At 33.1% G+C, this 22323-nt stretch overlaps 2 protein-coding genes across 2 annotated transcripts in view; both read right to left on the bottom strand.

The window, feature by feature from the left end:
• The window catches only part of LOC123566395 (uncharacterized), a 435075-nt gene extending 433921 nt beyond the window's left edge, over nt 1-1154 (bottom strand). Inside the window, exon 1 of the mRNA XM_053549139.1 lies at nt 936-1154. Coding sequence (XP_053405114.1) covers nt 936-1123 — 188 coding nt within the window. The 5' untranslated portion in view covers nt 1124-1154. The remainder of the gene's footprint in view (nt 1-935) is intronic.
• Nucleotides 1155-20114: 18960 nt separating this feature from the next.
• Nucleotides 20115-20909, bottom strand: LOC128558882 (uncharacterized). Its single transcript, XM_053549138.1, has one exon. The coding sequence runs from the start codon at nt 20907-20909 to the stop codon at nt 20115-20117; it is 795 nt and encodes a 264-aa protein (XP_053405113.1).
• Between the last annotated feature and the right edge of the window lie 1414 nt (nt 20910-22323).

Raw genomic sequence — 22323 nt, 5'->3', positions numbered from 1 at the left:
CACACTATTTCAAAAATCAAATTTAGATTTTTCACTGCACAAGCCCCAGATGCTACAAACAACAAAACTTTGAAGTTTCAATGAAATAAATATATATGGTTTTCATACTTTTATTTTAGTTTAAAGTTTGAGATTTTACATAGGGAGTCTATGATAAAGTCCAAGTAAAATGTAATCACTTCCCAAAATTAAAATTATGAATATTATTGACTAGCTGAAATTAGCTATTACATTCCAAGCCCACTAGCTATTCTAAAATTCCACTAGCATTTAGCTTGTATGCTTGCCTAAATTTGAATCCTGATCTCTGCTAAAAAAGATCACAACTTTAAGATAATCCATATTTCCTCAACTTACTGTTCATGAGTGTCAGGACTTCTCAGTCATATATTAGTAACAGACAAAATGTAATTTTGTACTGTATGAAGTGTAATACATTGTATGTCAGTTTTTGTCAATTATCGAAAGACAAAAAAATACTTACCTGTAATTGTTAACCTTTTTCAAGACTAAATAATACTGTAAAACTGCCTTTCTGACAAAATGAAGACGAGTTGTACAAAGTTTATGTGAAAAAATAAGCCTTTAAAGTTTATTCTTAAAAAAAAATGGTGAACTGTAACCAAAATTGCTACATGCTCTTGATGGAGTGCTAAATAAATTCATCTGCCCAAAATGAATGATAATCTTTCACCCTTCATTAGGCCTTATCTTGCTGGACATGATTAATTCTGCCTTTGCGACCAGTGTAGATCATGATCAGCCTGCACATCTGTGCAGTCTGATCATGATCTGCACTGTTCGCCATTCAGTCAGTATCTTCTTTGGTAAGCACCCCTTTGAACAGTTAATGGTATGGTCCAAACTGAAAGATGGACAAGTTTATTATAGAAATTTAGAATGGTATGGGTTAAAATACATTCTCTGATGCCTACCTGCAAACATCTGGTATATCTTTAATAAATTTCTCCAATGTCTGGTACCCATAATCTTTATACATAAGAGGTTTATGTATAATAGACTTGTAGTCCTTGAGGAATGTACTCACTAGGATACCTGAACCATCTGTCTTTGATAGCAGAACTGCTCGAACGTTTTCTTTTATACTGTCCGGGATGTCCATTGTCTACATGTATATTGTTCTGAAATACAGACATAATTTTACTGTTGGACATCCATTTTGCAAACAGCTTCTGTTCTTTTCAATGCAGACGCCTAAACTGTCACTTGTAGCTTTAAAAAATCAAGCATAAATACATGTTATACTCATCTCATTTAAGTTTCTGCATGAATATTAATGTTTTATTTATTGGACCATTATTTCAGGACTTTTTGGGATTTTTGAATGTCTTTTCATTTTTCCTTACAGTCAATACTTTCTTGTTTGGCTTATTGGGATAGCTATTTTATTTATCTGATATTTTATATAAGCCTCACCCGCATCTGCATTACAGCTCATAGGGAATCAAAGACTTCAAAAATCAAACAAGAGCTGTCGGATGACAGCGCGCTCGACTATTCGAAGAATTGATTGAAGAATGGGGTCAAAATATTTCCATAGTTTTTCAGACTAAACAAAAAAATGGATTAAACAAAAAATGTTCCTGTATTTGTGGATTTCGATTAGTCTTGCACTAACTGGCAATGTGTGACCATGATGGCAAATATGTTAAGTTATATGTCTGGCAAAACATGGACTTATATGAAAAATTTAACTAATTTCCAAGTCCAAAAAGGGCCATAATTCAGTCAAAATAGTTGACAGAGTTATGTACTCTTGCCTACAGATGGAAATCATGTTGATAAACTAGTGTTAAAAGTTTCAAAGCCACAGTTCAAATAGTTTTGACAAAACGCTGACTTGTTAAAAAAAACTGAACAAATTTCAAAGTCCAAAAAGGGCCATAATTCAGTCAAATAGTTGTCAGAGTTATGTACTCTTGCCTACAGATGGAAATCATAATGATAAACAAGTGTTTAAAGTTTAAAAGCCAAAATGTCAAATAGTCTTGACAAAACATGGACATATACAAAACAAAAACCAATTTCCAAGTTCAAAAAGGGCCATAATTCAGCCAAAAAAGACGAGAGAGTTACGTACTCTTGCCTATTGATAGAGACTATTATACTGAACATGATATAAAAGTTTCAAAGCCATATGTCAAACACTTTACACAAAATTATAAACTGGTACGAAAAACTTAACCAAGATTTCTAAGTCAAAAGGGGCCATAATTCAGTCAAAATGCTTGATGGAGTTATGTACTCTTGCCTACAACTGGACATGTGATGGTAAACAAGTGTTGAAAGTTTCAAAGCTTTATCTCAAAAGACTTTGTCAAAATATGAACTGGTACGAAAAACTTAACCAAGATTTCTAAGTCAAAAGGGGCCATAATTCAGTCAAAATGCTTGACAGAGTTATGTACTCTTGCCTACAACTGGCCATTGTGATGGTAAACAAGTGTTGAAAGTTTCAAAGCTTTATCTCAAAAGACTTTGTCAAAATGTGGACTGGTACGAAAAACTTAACCAAGATTTCTAAGTCAAAAGGGGCATAATTCAACCAAAATGCTTGATGGAGTTATGTACTCTTGCCTACAACTGGACATGGTGATGGTAAACAAGTGTTGAAAGTTTCAAAGCTTTATCTCAAAAGACTTTGTCAAAATATGAATGGTACGAAAAACTTAACCAAGATTTCTAAGTCAAAAGGGGCCATAATTCAGTCAAAATGCTTGACAGAGTTATGTACTCTTGCCTATAACTGGACATGGTGATGGTAAACAAGTGTTGAAAGTTTCAAAGCTTTATCTCAAAAGACTTTGTCAAAATGTGGACTGGTACGAAAAACTTAACCAGGGTGTGACGCCGACGCCGACGCCGTGGTGAGTAGGATAGCTCTACTTATTCTTCGAATAGTCGAGCTAAAAAGTCACTTAATACTGGTTTGCTACAATTTGTACTCATAACAGAGGAACACCAAATAAATCACAAGGATTGGAACTGGCAGAAAAAAGATTAAAGATTGAAAAATATAATGTTAAATTATGTTGTAACCTATTTTTAGCTCGACTATTCGAAGAATAAGTAGAGCTATCCTACTCACCACGGCGTCGGCGTCACACCCTGGTTAAGTTTTTCGTACCAGTCCATATTTTGACAAAGTCTTTTGAGATAAAGCTTTGAAACTTTCAACACTTGTTTACCATCATCATGTCCAGTTATAGGCAAGAGTACATAACTCTGTCAAGCATTTTGACTGAATTATGGCCCCTTTTGACTTAGAAATCTTGGTTAAGTTTTTCGTACCAGTTCATATTTTGACAAAGTCTTTTGAGATAAAGCTTTTGAAACTTTCAACACTTGTTTACCATCACCATGTCCAGTTATAGGCAAGAGTACATAACTATGTCAAGCATTTTGACTGAATTATGGCCCCTTTTGACTTAGAAATCTTGGTTAAGTTTTTCGTACCAGTTCATATTTTGACAAAGTCTTTTGAGATAAAGCTTTGAAACTTTCAACACTTGTTTACCATCACCATGTCCAGTTGTAGGCAAGAGTACATAACTCCATCAAGCATTTTGACTGAATTATGGCCCCTTTTTGACTTAGAAATCCTGGTTAAGTTTTTCGTACCAGTCCACATTTTGACAAAGTCTTTTGAGATAAAGCTTTGAAACTTTCAACACTTGTTTACCATCACAATATCCAGTTGTAGGCAAGAGTACATAACTCCATCAAGCATTTTGACTGAATTATGGCCCCTTTTGACTTAGAAATCTTGGTTAAGTTTTTCGTACCAGTTTATATTTTGTGTAAAGTGTTTGACATATGGCTTTGAAACTTTTATATCTTGTTCAGTATAATAGTCTCTATCAATAGGCAAGAGTACGTAACTCTCTCCTCTTTTTTGGCTGAATTATGGCCCTTTTTGAACTTGGAAACTGGTTTTGTTTTGTATATGTCCATGTTTTGTCAAGACTATTTGACATATGTCTTTTAAACTTTCAACACTTGTTTATCATTATGATTTCCATCTCTAGGCAAGAGTACATAACTCTGACAACTATTTTGACTGAATTATGGCCCTTTTTGGACTTTCAAATTTGTTCAGTTTTTCCTACAAGTCAGTGTTTTGTCAAAACTATTTGAACTGTGGCTTTGAAACTTTTAACACTAGTTTATCAACATGATTTCCATCTGTAGGCAAGAGTACATAACTCTGTCAACTATTTTGACTGAATTATGGCCCCTTTTGGACTTGGAGATAAGTTAAATTTTTCATATAAGTCCATGTTTTGCCTAACATATAACTTAACATATTTGCCATCATGGTCACACATTGCCATTTAGTGCAAGACTAATCGAAATCCACAAATACAGGAACATTTTTTGTTTAATCCATTTTTTTGTTTAGTCTGAAAATCTATGGAAATATTTTGACCCCATTCTTCAATCAATTCTTCGAATAGTCGAGCGCGCTGTCATCCGACAGCTCTTGTTTTAAATAATAATTAGGGTATTTATGTTTTCCACACATTTGGTAACCCTTATACAAAGGATGATTCCACAAACAGTTTCTTTTACTTATGTTGGTTAATTCATTATTAAACAATCAGTTCCATGCTGATTATTATTATATCTTGTTAAATAATAAAATAAATAGGTGTATTAATCCTGATTTTTTTTCTGCTGAATTTCATTTATAATTCATTTAAGGGTTTGATACACTCTTTAATCTGCTATCAGTTTATTTTACAATGAATTAATCGGCAAGGAACACTGTGTATTCATTTGGAGTTCCTCTGTTATTTAGGTTCTTAAAGAAAAGGTAAACAATCTGGGTGAATGCTGGTATCTGTAAACCACCAAGTTTTAGGTGAATACTGATTTTAAAGTCTTATTTGTCATTTCATTTTCAACAAAATTTAAGATGTTGTAAACAACCCTAAGTCTCTAGAAAAAGGAGGTCCGTACCCCTAGAAAACCCCAAACAGGCTTGTCTTGAGGTGCGGGTACATACCTCTATATATTCAAATTCTAGAGGTACGGATCCGTACCCTAGACACTTCCTTATCTTTGGGCATTTTAAAGCATTGTAATGTTTATGTTTTCCTATTGAAAAATAACCACACTAGTGAAAAAATGTGTATATGAAATTATAAATCATGAAGTTTAAATCGCTTTGATTACCATCACAGTTCTGATCCTAACTACCTGATATGTAAAGGCAGACATACAGTAAATCTGTGAAATTGGTCTGCCCTGCAGTCAAAAAACCGACTAGTGTAGTAAGCTGGACTGAAAAAAAAAGTCAATGCATCACATATGTTGCTTTTCTCCATCATATACGAGCCAGGTGCAATCTTTAGTCCATTTCTCATTGTTTGGTTAACCCAAAGAGTTATAAAAATAAATAGATCGGCAACTTGAAAGGCAGATAGAGCAAATCTCGCCAACATTCGCGGCTGCAAACGAGATCTTGTTACCGGAAGTTCTCCATGCGCCATTTTGTATGCGAAAGATATGACACTGTCAATTATTAATTATCTCCGTATGACCATGCTGTTTGGTTAACCTTTTATCGATGTGGTTATAGCGAGCTCGAAGAGCAGGCCTAAAGGGCCTGCTCGTGAATCGAGCTTTACGGTAATGCAAGTATACTTTCACACTTGGTGATGGATTTGAAAAGTTTTGTCGGAAGTTTTAAAAAAGCGCACCCTAGCGGACTGGTGGCGTGCTCACAGGAAGTACTTCTTTCCGGAGTGAATACAGAACTTCATTCAACTGCTTAAAAATTATTCATCACTCAACAATAATGACAGAATGATTTCCAGTTGTTTGAAAAAAAAAACAATATTTGCATTTAAAAGATCAAGCATCGGCCAGAAAATGGAAAAAAATGTCATTAATAAGCAGAAAGAAACGGGAACGCGGTAATGACGTCACCGTGACCCATAAATTTTTTTTTTTTTTTTTTTTTAAATTTTTTTTTCTTTTTTTTATAATTTCTTTCCATTTCCACATCCAAAGTATCATACATTCATCACAAACATTGATTTTATATGCCAAAAAAGATATTTACATAGAATATCAAGCGTAGCTGGAAAAATAATTCTACCTACATAAACAGGATTTTTTGAAAGTGTACATGTCTATTCAAAAAAGAAATAAATTTACCTATATAAACCAGAATTGTTTGAAAGTGTATAAGTGTACATGTCTAAGCAAATAAACATTGTTCATTATCTTCAAGTAATATCATCTTGTATTCATATGGAAACCATTCTAAAAAGATAGACTAGTAATATATTAACAGTGAAAAGACCGTACACATGATCAGATAGTTTTTCAAATGCTGTTTGAGTAACTTATTAGTAAATAAACTTAACTTGCAATGTTTGAGTCTACATTAATATCGTTAATAGTTGTATTATAATTTGTTATCCTTGGTGACCCATAAATTTTGCAACGTATGATATTCACTGTTATAGGCATGGTGACACTAAATGTAGACGTTTTAGCGAATAGGTTCTCCTGAATTCTTGTGACAAATAAATGATGCATAATATTTTTAGATAAATCCGATTTCTTTGAGCTCGCTTTGAGGCTTTGCCTTAGTTCATATTAGTGTCTGCATACCGATCACGAGGTCCGAGGTTCGTGCCCCAGAAGGGACCTTGATATTTTCTCTCCCAGGGTTGACTTTGTTTAGACCAATATAACTCTTATGTAATGTAACTGTAAGTGCCATTTTTAATGGACTTTAAAAAGACACTGTCTGCAAAAATTGTTTTCGCTTACGAGTAAAACATGTCATGTAGCACTACTAGCCACAGGCACGGGTCCAGTGTTTATTTTTTTTTTTATTTTTTTTTTTTTTGTTTAATATAAAAAATCCCTTTTTTCACACAATTAACCTTTTATATGTTTGTCAAATGAAAAAAAAATCGATGACAAAAAATCCGGTCACAGTATCATATACATTGAAAAGGTGAAATATGGGAAGCTACTTGGCAAACTTGTAGAACATTTCAAAATCAGAGTTTATACACTTGCAGCCATTACCTGCATGATTGCACCTTCGAAACATTTAAAGCCTTCCATAAATACTAAACTGAGCCTATAAATTGCTTTGAAAAACACAGTACAAGTCTTTATGAGCGAAATATTTCAGTTATCCCCGGTGATTTCATTCCGGATAGCGGACATGTTCCTGGTTTTTCACTTTGTTTGGCAGCTGAAATCGTCGGGGATATTTGAAATATTTCGCTCCTAGGGACTTGTACTGTACATGTGTATTTCAAAGCAATTTATGGGGTCAGTTTAGTATTTATGGAAGGCTTTAAATGTTTCGAAGGTGCAATGATGCAGGTAACAGCTGCAAGTGTTTAAACTCCGATTTTGAAATGTTCTACAAGTTTGCCGAGTTGCTTCCCATAGCCTTACGCTCGCACAGTTCACACCTTTTCCATATATGCTCTGACCGTACTTTTTGTCACAGATTTTTTTTTCATTTGACTAACATATATAAAGTATATCTGTGTGAAAAAAAACATATTTTTATATCAAACAAAAAAATATACACTGGACCCGTGCCTGTGCTACTAGCAGGACGAGTGAAAATAATTTGCAGGCAGCCCTGCATGGCTTATGATGGTCAAACACGATAGCAACGTAAACCATTTGTCACGCATAACTAAGATAACTTATATTCTGGGAATTAACAGCATAACGTGAAAACAAAAGGTCATTTATACTCATTATATTACAAATTATCATTCTGAGAAAACGTGCAAAACTTTCTACCGGAAGTAAATGCTGACGTAAGGGCGCGAAATTCAATTGCGAATATCAAAATCGTTTCACGTCGTTGCCGTCTACATAAAGCAGATAGATCTACGTGTGGTGTATATATATGTTACGCGCATATAGCCAATCTGCGCATTTGGTAAATCGCGCAGCGCAAATAACCAATTTGTTATCTGCGCAACGATTTGTAAATCGGGCAACCTTATATATTTCTTATATGCGCAGGGTAACTGTCTTGCGCGTTTGGTAAATGAGTCTGCGCTTTTAACATATGGATGATATCTCCCGATAAAATTGAATATCATTAGAGGGTTACACTTGTAGGCCTACATAAAACAGTTTAATATTAAAACTGAAGAAGATCAGGCACGCGTAAAGGTGCGAATTAACTGTGCTTAATTTGTAAAGAACAAGAAAAACATTTTTTTTAAAGTAAATGAGCGTATTTATGCGGTAATTTCAATGAGATGCTCACGTCGCTGGTAGTTTATGGACTTAAAATTTCTGTTGACGACGGTATTAAGAGTCATTTGTCATAGGTGTTAAAAAACTTTAAAATGATACAAAATATCCAAAGTATATTTAATAACACAAGTTTTTTCATTTATTATTATATTTTTTTTTTAACTTTTAAACGCCGTAGCCTGTGCGGGATGTCGATCCAGCGCTAATATCAAATCCTGAAATGACACCGATATTTCAAATATATATTGATCATTTCTTACAGATCGTATTGATATTTTTTGATGTTTTGTAGTACAAAAGAGTAATTTCCGCCAGAACGTGAACGAAATTTTGTTGCTGCGCAAGATGTGTCCTGCGCTAATAGAAAATCTGGAAATTACTCTGATAATATGAATAACTGCCATAAACCATGCTAACTTTTACATTGTTTAACAATTACAGACTGATATTGCAAATCTAGGTTTTAAAAATATGTCATAAATTTATTTCAACATCAGTAAATTCATGGGAGTCGGTCACCAGGTTTTAATATCTGCAGTATGATACAATATGCAATAAAGCTCAAACATGCGTGAAGGTGTGATTTCCTTCAGATAGCCACATCGTCCTCTTTATTCTTTTTATAACTAAAGTATTTTTATTTCATTCGATCACACGCAGTCATTTTATACCGGATATAGAACATAAAGGAGACTTAAATAAAAGACTGAATTGCCACACACTTACCACAATTCACCATATCGCTTTTTTCATCATATTGAAAAAGCGCAATTCTTTTTTACCAACGTGAGCGTATCTCTTGACATGGCCAAGATTAAAAACAAAACAAAAATAAGTAGAATTAAAAGATGATTCTTACAGATCTTTTATACTTATATCATCTTTTAATGTTTTATAGTGAGACAGGTAGAATAACTAATAAGTTTCGTCAAAATGTGAACGAAATTTTACATTTTGTAGGTGCGCAAGATGTGTGTCCTGCGTTAATAGAACTCTGAAAATTACTCCAATAACCTGAATATCTTTTATAAACCATTTTAACTTTTACTTCGTTTTTCGATTACAAGCTAAAAATGTAGCTTTTGAAAATCTGAATATAATGTTTCATCCGTAGCCTGCGCGGGATGTTGTTCCTGCGCTAATAGCAAATTATGAACTGACGCCGATATTTCAAACATATTTCAGTTCTAAAAGATACTATTTATGTAACTTCATAAAAATGTTTTGGGAGTAGAAAAAAAATAGAAAGAAGCGTGATTTCCGTCATAACGAGAACGAAATATTACATTTGTTATCTGCACAAGATGTGTTTGCCCTGCGCTAATAAAAAATCTGGAAAAAATCCTGATAACTTGGATATCTTTCATAAACCATGCTAACTTTATCATTGTTTTGTGATTACAGGCTGAAATTGTAGCTTTTGCTAAATGAATATTTTGTTACATCTATATCCTGCGCCGGATATCGGCCCTGCGCTAATAAAAATCTGGAAATAATCCTGATAACTTGGATATCTTTCATAAACCATGCTAAATTTAATTTTGTTTTATGGTTACAGACTAAAGTTGTAGCTTTTGCAAAGACAAATGTAATTTTAATTCTGTAACCCGCGCGGTTATGACAGAAATCACTCTTTTTCTATTCATTTTTTTTACAGTATTCATTTGAAAGTTACATAATTAGTATGTTTTATGAATGAAATATATTTGAAATACAGTGTAATTTCAAACTTTGCTATTAGCGCAGGACCGACCTCCCACGCAAGTTACAGGTATAATATTAAAGATCCATTTAGAAAAATTATAGTTTAAGTTTGTAATCGTAAATCAAAGTAAAAGTTAATATGATTTATAAAAGATATTCAAGTTATCAGAGTAATTTCCAGATTAATTATTAGCGCAGACACACATCTTGCGCAGATAAAAATGTAATATTTCGTTCTCGTTGACAGAAATTACTCTTTTTCAATTCATTTTTTTACAGTATTCATTTGGAAGTTACATAAATAGTATGTTTTATGAATGAAATATATTTGAAATACAGTGTTATTTCAAACTTTGCTATTAGCGCAGAACCGACCTCCCACGCAAGTTGCATGTGTAACATTATAAATCCATTTAGATTTGTAAAAAACTATAGTTTTAGTCTGTAACCGTAAATCAAAGTAAAAGTTAATATGATTTATAAAAGATATTCAAGTTTTCAGAGTAATTTCCAGATTTATTATTAGCGCAGACACACATCTTGCGCGGATAAAAAATGTAATATTTCGTTCTCGTTATGACAAGAATCACTCTTTTTCTAATCATTTTTTTACAGTATTCATTTGAAAGTTACATAAATAGTATGTTTTATGAATGAAATATATTTGAAATACAGTGTAATTTCAAACCTTGCTATTAGCGCAGAACCGACCTCCCACGCAAGTTACAGGTGTAACATTATAGATCCATTAAGAATTGTAAAAAAACTATAGTTTTAGTCTGTAATCGTAAATCAAAGTAAAAATTAATATGATTTATAAAAGATATTCAAGTTATCAGAGTAATTTCCAGATTTATTATTAGCGCAGACACACATTTTGCGCGGATAAAAAATGTAGTATTTCGTTCTCGTTATGACAGAAATCACTCTTTTTCTAATCATTCTTTTACAGTATTCATTTTAAAGTTACATAAATAGTATGTTTTATGAATGAAATATATTTGAAATACAGTGTAATTTCAAACTTTGCTATTAGCGCAGGACCGACCTCCCACGCAAGTTACAGGTGTAACATTATAGATCCATTTAGATTTGTAAACAAAAACTGTAGTTTTAGTCTGTAATAGTAAATCTAAGTAAAAGTTAATATGATTTATAAAAGATATTTAAATTATCAGAGTAATTTCCAGATTTTCATTTAGCGCAGGGCACCGAACACATATCTTGTGCAGCTACAAAATATAAAATTTCGTTTACGTTTTTGTGAATATTAGGCCTACTCTTTATTCAATCGATTTTATACTATAAAATAATAATATAGATAAGACCTGTAAGAATTTTCTTTTAATTCTGTGACTTTTTTATTTCATCTTTTATCTTAGACATGTTGAGAGATATGCTCCCGTTGGTAAAAAGAATATTATTGTGAAATTTCAAGATATTTCAATATAGTAAAAACGATATTTTGCTAAGTGTGTGCTCGGGTGAAGTAGAAAATTATAAAAATAGCCTAAAACATACCAGAGGACGACGTGTGCAAGCTGGAGGAAATCACACCTTCACGCATGTTTGGGTTTTATTGCATCTTGTATAAGATCGGAGGTATTGAAACCTGGTGACCGACTGCCGTGAATTTACTGATGTAGAAACAAATTTATGACACATAATTTAAGTACCAAGATATTCAGCATTTGACATCTATATTTATTAATAAATTGACCAACTGCATGATTTATCAAACACGAAATGCAAATTTCTGATATATAAAGTTACATTTGTTATTTGCGCTGCGCATTTGGTAAATCGCGCAGATTAAATTTATCCTGCGCAACGATTGGTAAATCGTTGCGCATATAACCAACGTACAAAAATTTGTTATATGCGCTGCGCGTTTGGTAAATAGGGCAGATTGGTTATTTGCGCTCAACATGTATATATTAATTTAAATATTTGCAAAAATTATGCCACATGAAATATGTTATTGTAAGGTTAATCGGTGTATGGTTCTCCGACCCCCATAGGACACTAAACATGAAAGTAAAGCGTTGTTTACCTCACATATGCTCTAAAGATCCTGTGCGGCAAACAAGTTACTTAAACTTTTGAGAGGGCTTTATTGTCACAGAGCAAAAATGGCCAGAAATCTTTCGCCGAAACGTTAAAATTGGTTCCTATACCAAAAATCTCATGACCTGATTGTGCCTTACAGACAGTATCACATATTTCAATAACAGACTTAAATCATTTACTTGCAGCAGGCCGGGGGTAGGGGATGTGCTCTCCCTAGACTACAGGGATTGGAGGCTGGTTAGCCTGGGACAAGGAGCTCTGTCCAAGCAAATTCGCTGTAGTACATGTTATTATACATACTTGAGAACTCCATTGCTCTTTAGATAAATTTTGCATGACCACATCCTCAATTGAAACGGTTACAAGTTCTAACTACCTGGATGTGGACGTTCTTTGTACAACCACATGAAGTGGATAAGTTCAAACTTTGTTTCGCGAATCGAAGGAAGAGAGAACAATAAACACATATGAGCCGCGCCATGAGAAAACCAACAGTACGTTTGCGACTAGCATGGATCCAGACCAGCCTGCGCATCCGCTCAGTCTGGTCAGGATCCATGATGTTCGCTTTCAAAGCCTATTGCAATTAGGGAAACCATTAGCGAACAGCGGACACGTAGCATTGTATACCAGGCCCGTGTGCAGGATTTGTTTGCTGGGGGTGGGGGTGGGGGGGGGGGGGGGGCAAACCTGGGGTTGGTTACGGGATGGGTATCCCCTCCCGCTTGTGAAATTTTTTTTAATATGGCACATGAATAGATGCATTTTCCTGCTACCTGAAACACCTTTAAGGATGCATGAATGTATTATATATTTAAGGAAAAGTCTACTTTTTAATAATTTCATCAAGCCTTTTCAATGTATGTATGATTGTACAGTCACAGTATATGGACTTATTTTTCTGTATGATACCCAGTTGAAAAAATGTTGAAGTTTTAAGATGACTATTAAGTAGACTAGCTCCTATACTATGATGATTTTTCCCCCCACATTTTTATGATTTCATGTAGTGAACTGAGCCAGTCTATATACTAGTCCAATATTACAATTTTAACATAAGTCCTCTTAGAAAATCTCTAGAATAGACTGGCTTTTGTCTCTATGAACATAAAAAAGAAAAAAAATCATAGAAATATCGTAATTATCAGTCTAGTGGCTAGTCTAATTATTAAAGGTATCCTATTTGCAAAATGGCCAAATGTTTTTAGATTTCCAACAAAACAAACGAAGTATTATGACAATTACTATTTACATCACAGATTTCAAATGACAATGAACTCTTAACTGTAACAAAGATCTATAAAAATAAATAGATGTGTATTTTATACTTCTTTGACTGTACAAACTATAACATCACAGCACATATTAAATGATATTTTTATGTATAAAAGCCCTCATAAGTAACGAGTTTTAGATGCGTTTTTTAAGATTTACTGAGAAACTACTTTTAAAACTATGAGAGTTTTTAAGAAAGGTTATTGGACCCAAAAGAGTAAAATTGATACAGTAGTTTCAAATTCATAATTGTTGTAAAATTAAAAGATAAGATAAATATCTATCAATTTAATAAATTTGGGGAATGTGCCTTAATGTAAAAACAAAATACAACCATCATAATGTTTCAATTTTCAGATTCATTTTATGATTTACTTAACAAAACCAACAATGTAATGATAATTTTATAGAACAGAACAGAACAGAACAGAATTTTATTTCACTTGAACTAAAAGTTCCTCGTGATAAATACATTTACAAGCATATTTGCATGGCATGAAAATACAGATGACATTCAAACAATTATAACGGATTTTGACATTAATCATATACATATATTTATGAATTATTTGTAAGATATTTCAGGATTTGGATGGACAGATTAACATTTAAATAGCATACAAGTACTATACAGTTAATTATATAATATTCAATGTCGCACCTATGCGCCGCAGGTCAATTAATTACGCTACACAAAAAGTAGTTCGGAACTGTTTAACATCAGTTTCTTAACTAAAAAACAACAACAAGAGCTTACAGTGCAGATGAGTAAACTAATTACACTACACAAAAAAGTAGTTCGGGACTGCTTAACATCAGTTTTTAACTAAAAACAACAACAACTAGAGTTTACAATGAAATTAGTAAGATACAAGCCGAGTGGCGCATAGGTTCAACAAAACCATACATGTCGGTAAAATGTCCATGTTATGCAACGTTGTAGATAGATGTGACCTCTATGCTTACATAGCATTTATCTCATTTTTGAAATCTTCATGTCTGATTCATGTATAGTTAACTAAGGTACTGACTTTTATAATGTAGCGATACGTAAAATGGACACATTACAAAAACATGTTGCGTTACAATATTACGCAGTTTTGAAACACGATATAATGACATTTATGCTTTAATAACAACAATAAACGGCTAAAGTCTATAGAACACAAAAAGTAGTTCGGAACAGTTTAACTTCAGTTTGTATGAACATAATTCCACATATACATGTATTACATTTATTGGACTAACTATTCATGATCTGGTATCGCAGTTCCACTGCTTCATAAATAAATTTGCATAACATTTCAATTTCATTTTTTCTGCTACTATTTAATAATTGTATAAATTTAAACATACTTGGTCTATTTCTGTAATAACTTTAATATACAATCGTCTTAACCTTTCATATGGTGGACACTTAAAAACAAAATGGAATTCATCTTCAATATCATTTGTATTACAAATTTCACAAAACCTTTGGTTACGATCTACTCTTTCACGTGAAAATCTACCTGTTTGTATTCTGAGACTATGTGCTGAGATTCTTATTTTTGTTAATGCTATTCTTAGTTTTCTCGATACTATATTTTCTAAATAAGATTCCAATCCAAAATTAATTTTAACAGATCTATACAATATAAGAACATTATTCGAATCTATACTGGCTCTCCATTCTTGTATATACTCGTCTAATAATCTCTGTTTAAAAACACTCAAAAACTGACTCTGGTTTACATTTGTAGGATTTAACCAAACATCTAAAAAGCCATATCTTTCAAGTAAGTTTCGTACTTGTGTGAACCAGTTATTGCATCCCTTACGGGCATCTTTCAAACCAGAATCAACTATACACTGGATAATAATATTATTTGCATTCGTTATTTTAAACCAATATCTAATGATGCGGATGTATCTATTTATATATAGCGGATATCTTCCAAGCTCACCGTACACAGCTACATTACAACTAGACTGTCTTACACCAAGAAGAACTTTACAAAATCTAATATGAATATTTTCTAATTTTTTCGACTTAGAAAACCCCCATATTTCGCTACCATACATAATTGTCGATGCCGCAAAGGAATCAAATAGCTGTAACGCCAGTTTTGGTTTTGTATCATATTTCTTTAAATTAGCTATGAGGGTACTAAGAGCTTTTAAACCTTTACCATACAAAGTTTGAGTATTTAAATTAAAATTTCCAGTATAATTAAGTGTAACCCCTAAATAATTAAAGTCATTGACTACCTCTATAACAGCTTCTCCGTATGTCCATTTTTCATCGGCTTTCAGACCACCTCTCTTACGAAAAACAACTATCTTAGTTTTGGGCACATTTACCTCCAAACCCCATTTATTACAATATTCGAGTAATTTATCTAATGAACATTGCAGATCAAAAGGATTTTCACCAATAAGAACCATATCGTCAGCGAACAAAAGTAAAATCAAACAAACATCTTGAAAACATATACCAGAATTATCCGAACTTTGTAAATATAGTTCTAGATCCTCTATAAACAAAGAAAACATTACAGGCGAAATTATCTCCCCTTGACGTAAACCTATAGAAATATCGAAAAAGTCAGAAAAACTTCCACATGACTTTATACATGATTTTACTGAGTTGTACATACTTCTTACAATTCTTAGTAATTTACCATTTAAACCAGTATTATACAATTTATACCATAGTGCATTCCTGTAAATGGAATCAAAACAACGGCGTAAATCAATAAATGCACAATGCAATCGTTTATTTTCATTCAAAAATTTTTCAATCAGGGATTGTAAAATGAACACAGCATCTATTGTTGAGCAACCTTTTTTTAAATCCGAATTGTGCATCGGATATCACATTATTTTCATTGCACCATTTAGTAATTCGTTGGTTTAATACACTAGTGAACAGTTTACCAAGATGACTTAGTAAGGTTATACCTCTGTAATTTTGTACATCTTCTTTATTTCCTTTTTTATGCAACGGTATTATACAACCTTTTGTCCATATTTCCGGGAAAATACCGGATTCTAAAATATTATTAAATAATTCAGTAATATGACCTGAAAGAATATCACTTGCTTCAATAAAGTATTCATTTAGCAGGTTGTCCATACCAGCTGCTTTATTTCTGTTAAGCATCGAAATTGCTTTACATACCTCCTGATAGGATATATTTCTATCTAATTCAGAAAAAACAGTGTTAAAATCATCAAAATCGTGACTATTAATAAAATTTTCTGCACTCTGGTTAGAAGCATGATTTACACCCGAGAACATATTCTCAAAATAAAGTTTAAAATCATCTATTCCTATTCCATTATTATTTGCCCCCTTTTGACTTTTAAAATAACGCCAAAACTCCCGAGGTTTGCACCTTTTTAAGTTTTCAAAATTTTTTGTTAATTGCCATTTAAAAGACCTGCGTTTTTTCTTTATAAGATCTTTGTATGATTTCTTTAACTGCACCAATTCCAGTCGATTAGACTCCGTATGAGACTTATTGAACTGAGAAAGAGCATTTTATACAAACGTTTTGCCTCTCTACAGTCATAGTCGAACCATTTAGACGACTTATCTTCTTGTGTGACTTCGAAATTGTCAATTTTACTGCCATATTTTAAGAATAAGGGTCTGCCACCCCCCTAACTACGTCCGTGAATGCGTTTACCATTTCATTTATACTATTTGCATTGTTTATCTCATATTGGTAAAAATGTCATTTAATACTGGTAGCTTTGCTATCAATCCAGCACGGTATGCTTCTTTTGCGTTATCATCCCATTTGACAAACTCGTAATTGAAGGATGTGGAGCAATTTTCAACCCCTGAATGACACAACACTTTAAATTTTAAAGCAGAATGATCACTGAACTCATTGAAATTATAACATTAAAATTATTTATCATGTTAAAATCTTTTTCACTTAATAGTAAATAATCAATCACGCTGGCTCCATTATAACTATAACATGTATATACACCTCTGCCAAAATCGGCGCCTAGACGACCGTTACCTATTCTAAGGGAGGTAGACTTGCACATGTCTATTAGCCTGTTACCATAAGAGTTACTTCCCTTATCCATTGAAAATCTTGGCAGGGCGTATCAATAAAATATTCATCCTCGTCGATGTCCGACACTTAACTATCACATAAGATAAAATCGTTTTTACACGATGTCCTTGCGTACAATCACCGAAATAAGAACCGTGCCTCTAGCTTTGAAATATTCTATATCATTTTGCAAACAGTCAAATAAGTCTATATCCAAAATATTTGCAACCGGGGAATTTTCGGGCCATAAATATACTGCCGCCAAGTAAATATCGGAAGAGTTTTTGAAGAAATATTTATCAAACTTTATCCAAACAATCGTATCATGTACATTTTTTACAAGAGTAATTCCATCTTTAATACTATTTCGTACGTATATCACAATTCCACCGCTATTTCGCTTTGCATTGCGATGCCTGAATTTTCGATATAAATTGTAACAAAAATAACCGTCTAATTCAATGTTACTTGATTTACTAGTCCATGACTCCGTAAGTATAATAAGATCGTTTTCCGTCAAGAAATCTGTGAAATTTTTCATCCCCAGCTTTTATTATATTTCACTGGCTTATCACAGTAGGTTGTCCCCCTTGAAAATTATCCGATAATCAATATTGGTTTCCCTATTCATATTACGTTGAGCAATAGATTATATAGGAAATTTATTTTTAATGATTAATTTCAAATATGTCTTTTGGTTTGTGAATATTTTACCAGATATGACAGTAAACTTTAATTTCTCCTCTTCAATTTAATGTGAAAATATTTATTCTAACTGAACATCTTCTTGCTTCCAATTTTGTTTTAAAAGTATCACCGTCGCTTATATTGAACATATAGTGAAAAACAGTGAACTTTTCAATTTCTTTTACTTGAGAGGCAAATAAGTCATATTTTCCAAAGCATGACAATTTATTATCACATATGTAGGTATTCTTGACTTTATAAACTATACAATAATATAATTTTAAGTGTAATAAGGTAAAGGCTTCTTGCTTCCATTTTACTTCAAAGTGTACCAAGAAATAAAAAAAAACTTGACTGTGGAGTTCTGATTAACTTACACCGTGTTAATTTAAGAAACTGCATATACCAACAACTGACGTACGATTCAATATAGTCTTTTGAAATAATAACGTTCATAATTGTTAATAAGTCAAAAAAAAACAAAACAAAAAAACAGAATAGAACGGAGCTTTGATTTTTCACCAAACTGTTTATGATAACAATACGAATCAACATAAATTACATAATTTCCGACTGAAAGCTAAATATCTTATTGAAACATTCGACGACAGGAGAAAAACTACTTCAAAGAATAATTTTCTAATGAAATAGTGTAATTTGCAAGTTAGGCGCTCATTGAAAGCTAGTGAGAGGGGGAGAGAATGTGCACATTTATTTAAACAAAAGACACAGCATGGTTTCCACGATGTGCAAAGAAAGGGTGAAATTAACAGACGCACAATATCATGTCTATTTTAGAAATGAAATCCAAGCTTTAAACAAAATTGGCATGCTTTCCATGAATTTGCACGGTAGGATTATCTCTTCAGTCCGACCTGCATTTTTGTCACGGTTTTGTTCGTGGAAAGCATGAAAAACAGCCCTCTTTACAGCTAAAGACTTTAGTTTACACGATAAATTTGATTTCATGATTGAATTGTATGGTATGTACAAACACATATCTGATTGGCATATTTGATTTATATATAATCAAGTAACTTAGGCACTATAAATAAGTAGACAGGATGAATCAGTGCTAATTGTTTTTAAAAAAATGAGTTAGGATCTCTATGATAGACATACACCAATACTGATCAGAGAAAATCAAAACTTGATTAATAATTCAATAGATTCTTTCTTTCTTTGATTTCTATGGAAAAGCTTGGATCAAGACCAGTTAATAAAACATGTGTGTGCGTGTTTTAGTAACATGTATGTTTTTTAAGATTGTTTTGCTTGGGGTTTTCTTTGCCATTGCCTGTCAAATACAGTATTGCTAAGTTTATTACTTTATTTTATCATGTTTTAAAAGGTAAACTTCTAGGCATGAAAGTTAAACAAAAGTACCGTTATATGGACAAGAACAATCAGTCAAAATGAGAATCCATGTATCTTTACAAAAGTTTCGTTTTTCTCGAGGAAAATTATTATTTATACATGTGTTTGTGGGAAAGCTCGTTTATAAAATAATCCTCGGATTTCAATGTTTAGCCGTCATTTTCTGGAGGAATTCAAAGTTTCAAAAGAAAAGAAAAGAAATTTATTTGAATGTTTTCATTTTCTGTTACATGACAACACGAATTTCGCAATATCATAAGCTAACATAATGTTTTTCTTACAGAAATGTGTTATATCTTTACATGAATAATACTTCTATATGAATCTATAAAACAACAAGATTTATATCAAAAACTGGCTACATATTTTGTTGCTTTCTATGGAGTAACATGCGAGTTTATTTCCGTGTATAACCTAAAGTAAAAAATTAGATCAATGCAAAATCAATGACAAAGAATTATTGATTTAGGTAATGAATGACACGGCTTTAGCTAATGTAAGCGAGGCAATCCAATTTGAAGGGAATTGCTTTACACAGTCAATAATTAAGGGAGATAATTCTTGCAAATTCTCGTTAAAAGCTGACCATGTGTCCGCTCTTTTAGCAGAACTAAGTCCGTTGCAGTTCCAAACTAAACACTTAAGTCCATCCGCGAGCTCCTACGCGTCGGAAACAACTTTGCCGTTGACGTATAACTTATCGTATGAGACCCAGGCAGTATTGCCGGCCTCCTTTTCCTGCTTCATTTTCCTGAAAAGACTTTTCCTTTTCACTGCAATTTCCGGTGGAAACTGCTCCGTGATATAATAACTCGTACTCCTAAGTTTATGACTGGATTTCCGAACAACTTCTCTGTCCTGGAACAGGTTGAACTTGCAAACAATGCGGCGAATTTTAGTTTGCCTTTCAGTTTGATCTTGTGCAGGAGGACCCATACGATGTACCCTTTCAATTTTCATATTTGCAACTAATTCTCTTGCAAGCTGTAGTTTTTCAACCATGAAATGTCGGAGGATAGTTTCTGTTTTTTCAGGATTTTCATTTGTTTCTTCCTTAATTCCACCGAAAATCAAATTATTGCGCATGGATTGCGATTGCATATATGTCAAGGTCTCTTTCATTTCGACATTTTTCTTTTCAAGATTTTCAATCCTCTTACGAGCCACCTCACTTTCGATCTCAGTGGACGATACACGATTTACAACATGATCAATTTTTGAATCCGTCGCTTTGGATGTAGAATCAAAATGTAACCATAGTTTTTTAAGTTCATAATCAAAATTGTCTACTTTATTTTCTAACCCTTGGACCTTAGCTTCTACTTTTCTTTGTATTGACTCAAGAGATTCGAGCTTCTTATCTACATCGATCAGTTTCAAATTAATTTTTCCCAGCATAGCAATAATGTCTGCATTTGTGGGTCCATTTGACTCGCCTGCCTTAGCCTCCACCATATTGCCAGACGCTACCAAAGACACTTGTTCGTGACCCACCTGATCGTTCAATACATCAAAGCTATTGTTGACAGGTACAGTTACCTGCGGGGTAATCTCCTCTTCGTATAGAATAGAGTTCGTCTCACTCAATACCTGACTTAAGTCTATTGTATGGTCTATAGCCGACGGGGATAATCCGTATTTTGATATTTTACTCAGATTTTGTTCATCATCACTTTCACTTTTTTTCTTCCTTTTCTCTCTTTTTTTATTTTTCATATTAGAACAGTTTTATGTTCATCAAATTCCCTGTTACATTCTCTACTCACTGATATAAAATTCTTAAAAATCAGTCCACTATTTAGCTATATTTTCGCCATAATCCGTGAGACACAAAAAACACGTCTTACACTTTTCCCGCCATGATATCTAGATTATAACACTTCCAAAGAGTAAAAAACATAATAGTTTCTCCACTACCCAATCAAGTACCGATCAAGCGATCAATGAAGCATGCACAGATAAACTTTTATCTGTGACATGCCTGGGGCTAATTTCCACTACCGGACACGGTTTTATGTCTCTTCAGCCTGTGTATTGCTGTCAAATTAAGCCAGTTGCGCTGGTGTATAAATTTGTTAATTGAGGGGCCCATAGTAATAAAAATCGTAACTAGCCAGCCAGCTGGGGGGGGGGGGGGGGCCTGGCCCCCCACCTGGACACGTGCCTGGTATACTCAGTTACTCGGCTGACTAACATTTGAAGTAAAAAACCTAAAAAACTGAAGAAAACGTTTGAAATAAAAACTAAATATAAAAAAAACTTACCAGGAGCGGATTGGAAATGTTGTACTTAATTACTTTTGTGACCATAAATCATCTTTTCCCCGCCATTCTTCCTATACCCGAATTCCTTATCATGTAAACTAGCTCGCTTCAAATGAAGAAAAGGTATCCTATATTCTCAAAAAAAAAGCTTAGGCTCGCTCGGCTCACACTAATTATTATAATACACTATACCCTACGTGACCCATTCTAACAACCTTATTTCTCTTTCATAAATAAATAGTTTGTCTCATGTTTTTAAAATATAAATACTGTAGCCAAAATTTCAGATTTCTAGATAAATAAATAATCGGGCGTTTTCTGAAACTACCAGCTTTTGGTCTGAAATGGTCTGAAAAGTCAGATCACATATCAGATTTAGTACATGCACTAAAACATTTTGAATGCAGTGCGACCTAATTCCAGTTACTGGAACAGACCCGGAGAGAGATTAGAAACTACTCGCACCCTAGGAGGCTCTAATTACATGGTAATTGAAGTGATGGCCAGTTTACCAGCATGCAGTCAATAAAAAGCAATAAATCACATGTAGCAGTGTTGATAAGCCTTGATGCAGGAATTAATGAATAACATATATAAAATGATAG

This window comes from Mercenaria mercenaria, chromosome 8, assembly GCF_021730395.1.
Source record: "Mercenaria mercenaria strain notata chromosome 8, MADL_Memer_1, whole genome shotgun sequence".
Lineage (NCBI taxonomy): Eukaryota > Metazoa > Mollusca > Bivalvia > Venerida > Veneridae > Mercenaria > Mercenaria mercenaria.
The sequence above is the reverse complement of the archived record's forward strand: the minus strand, read 5'-3'. Positions and strand labels throughout refer to the sequence as shown.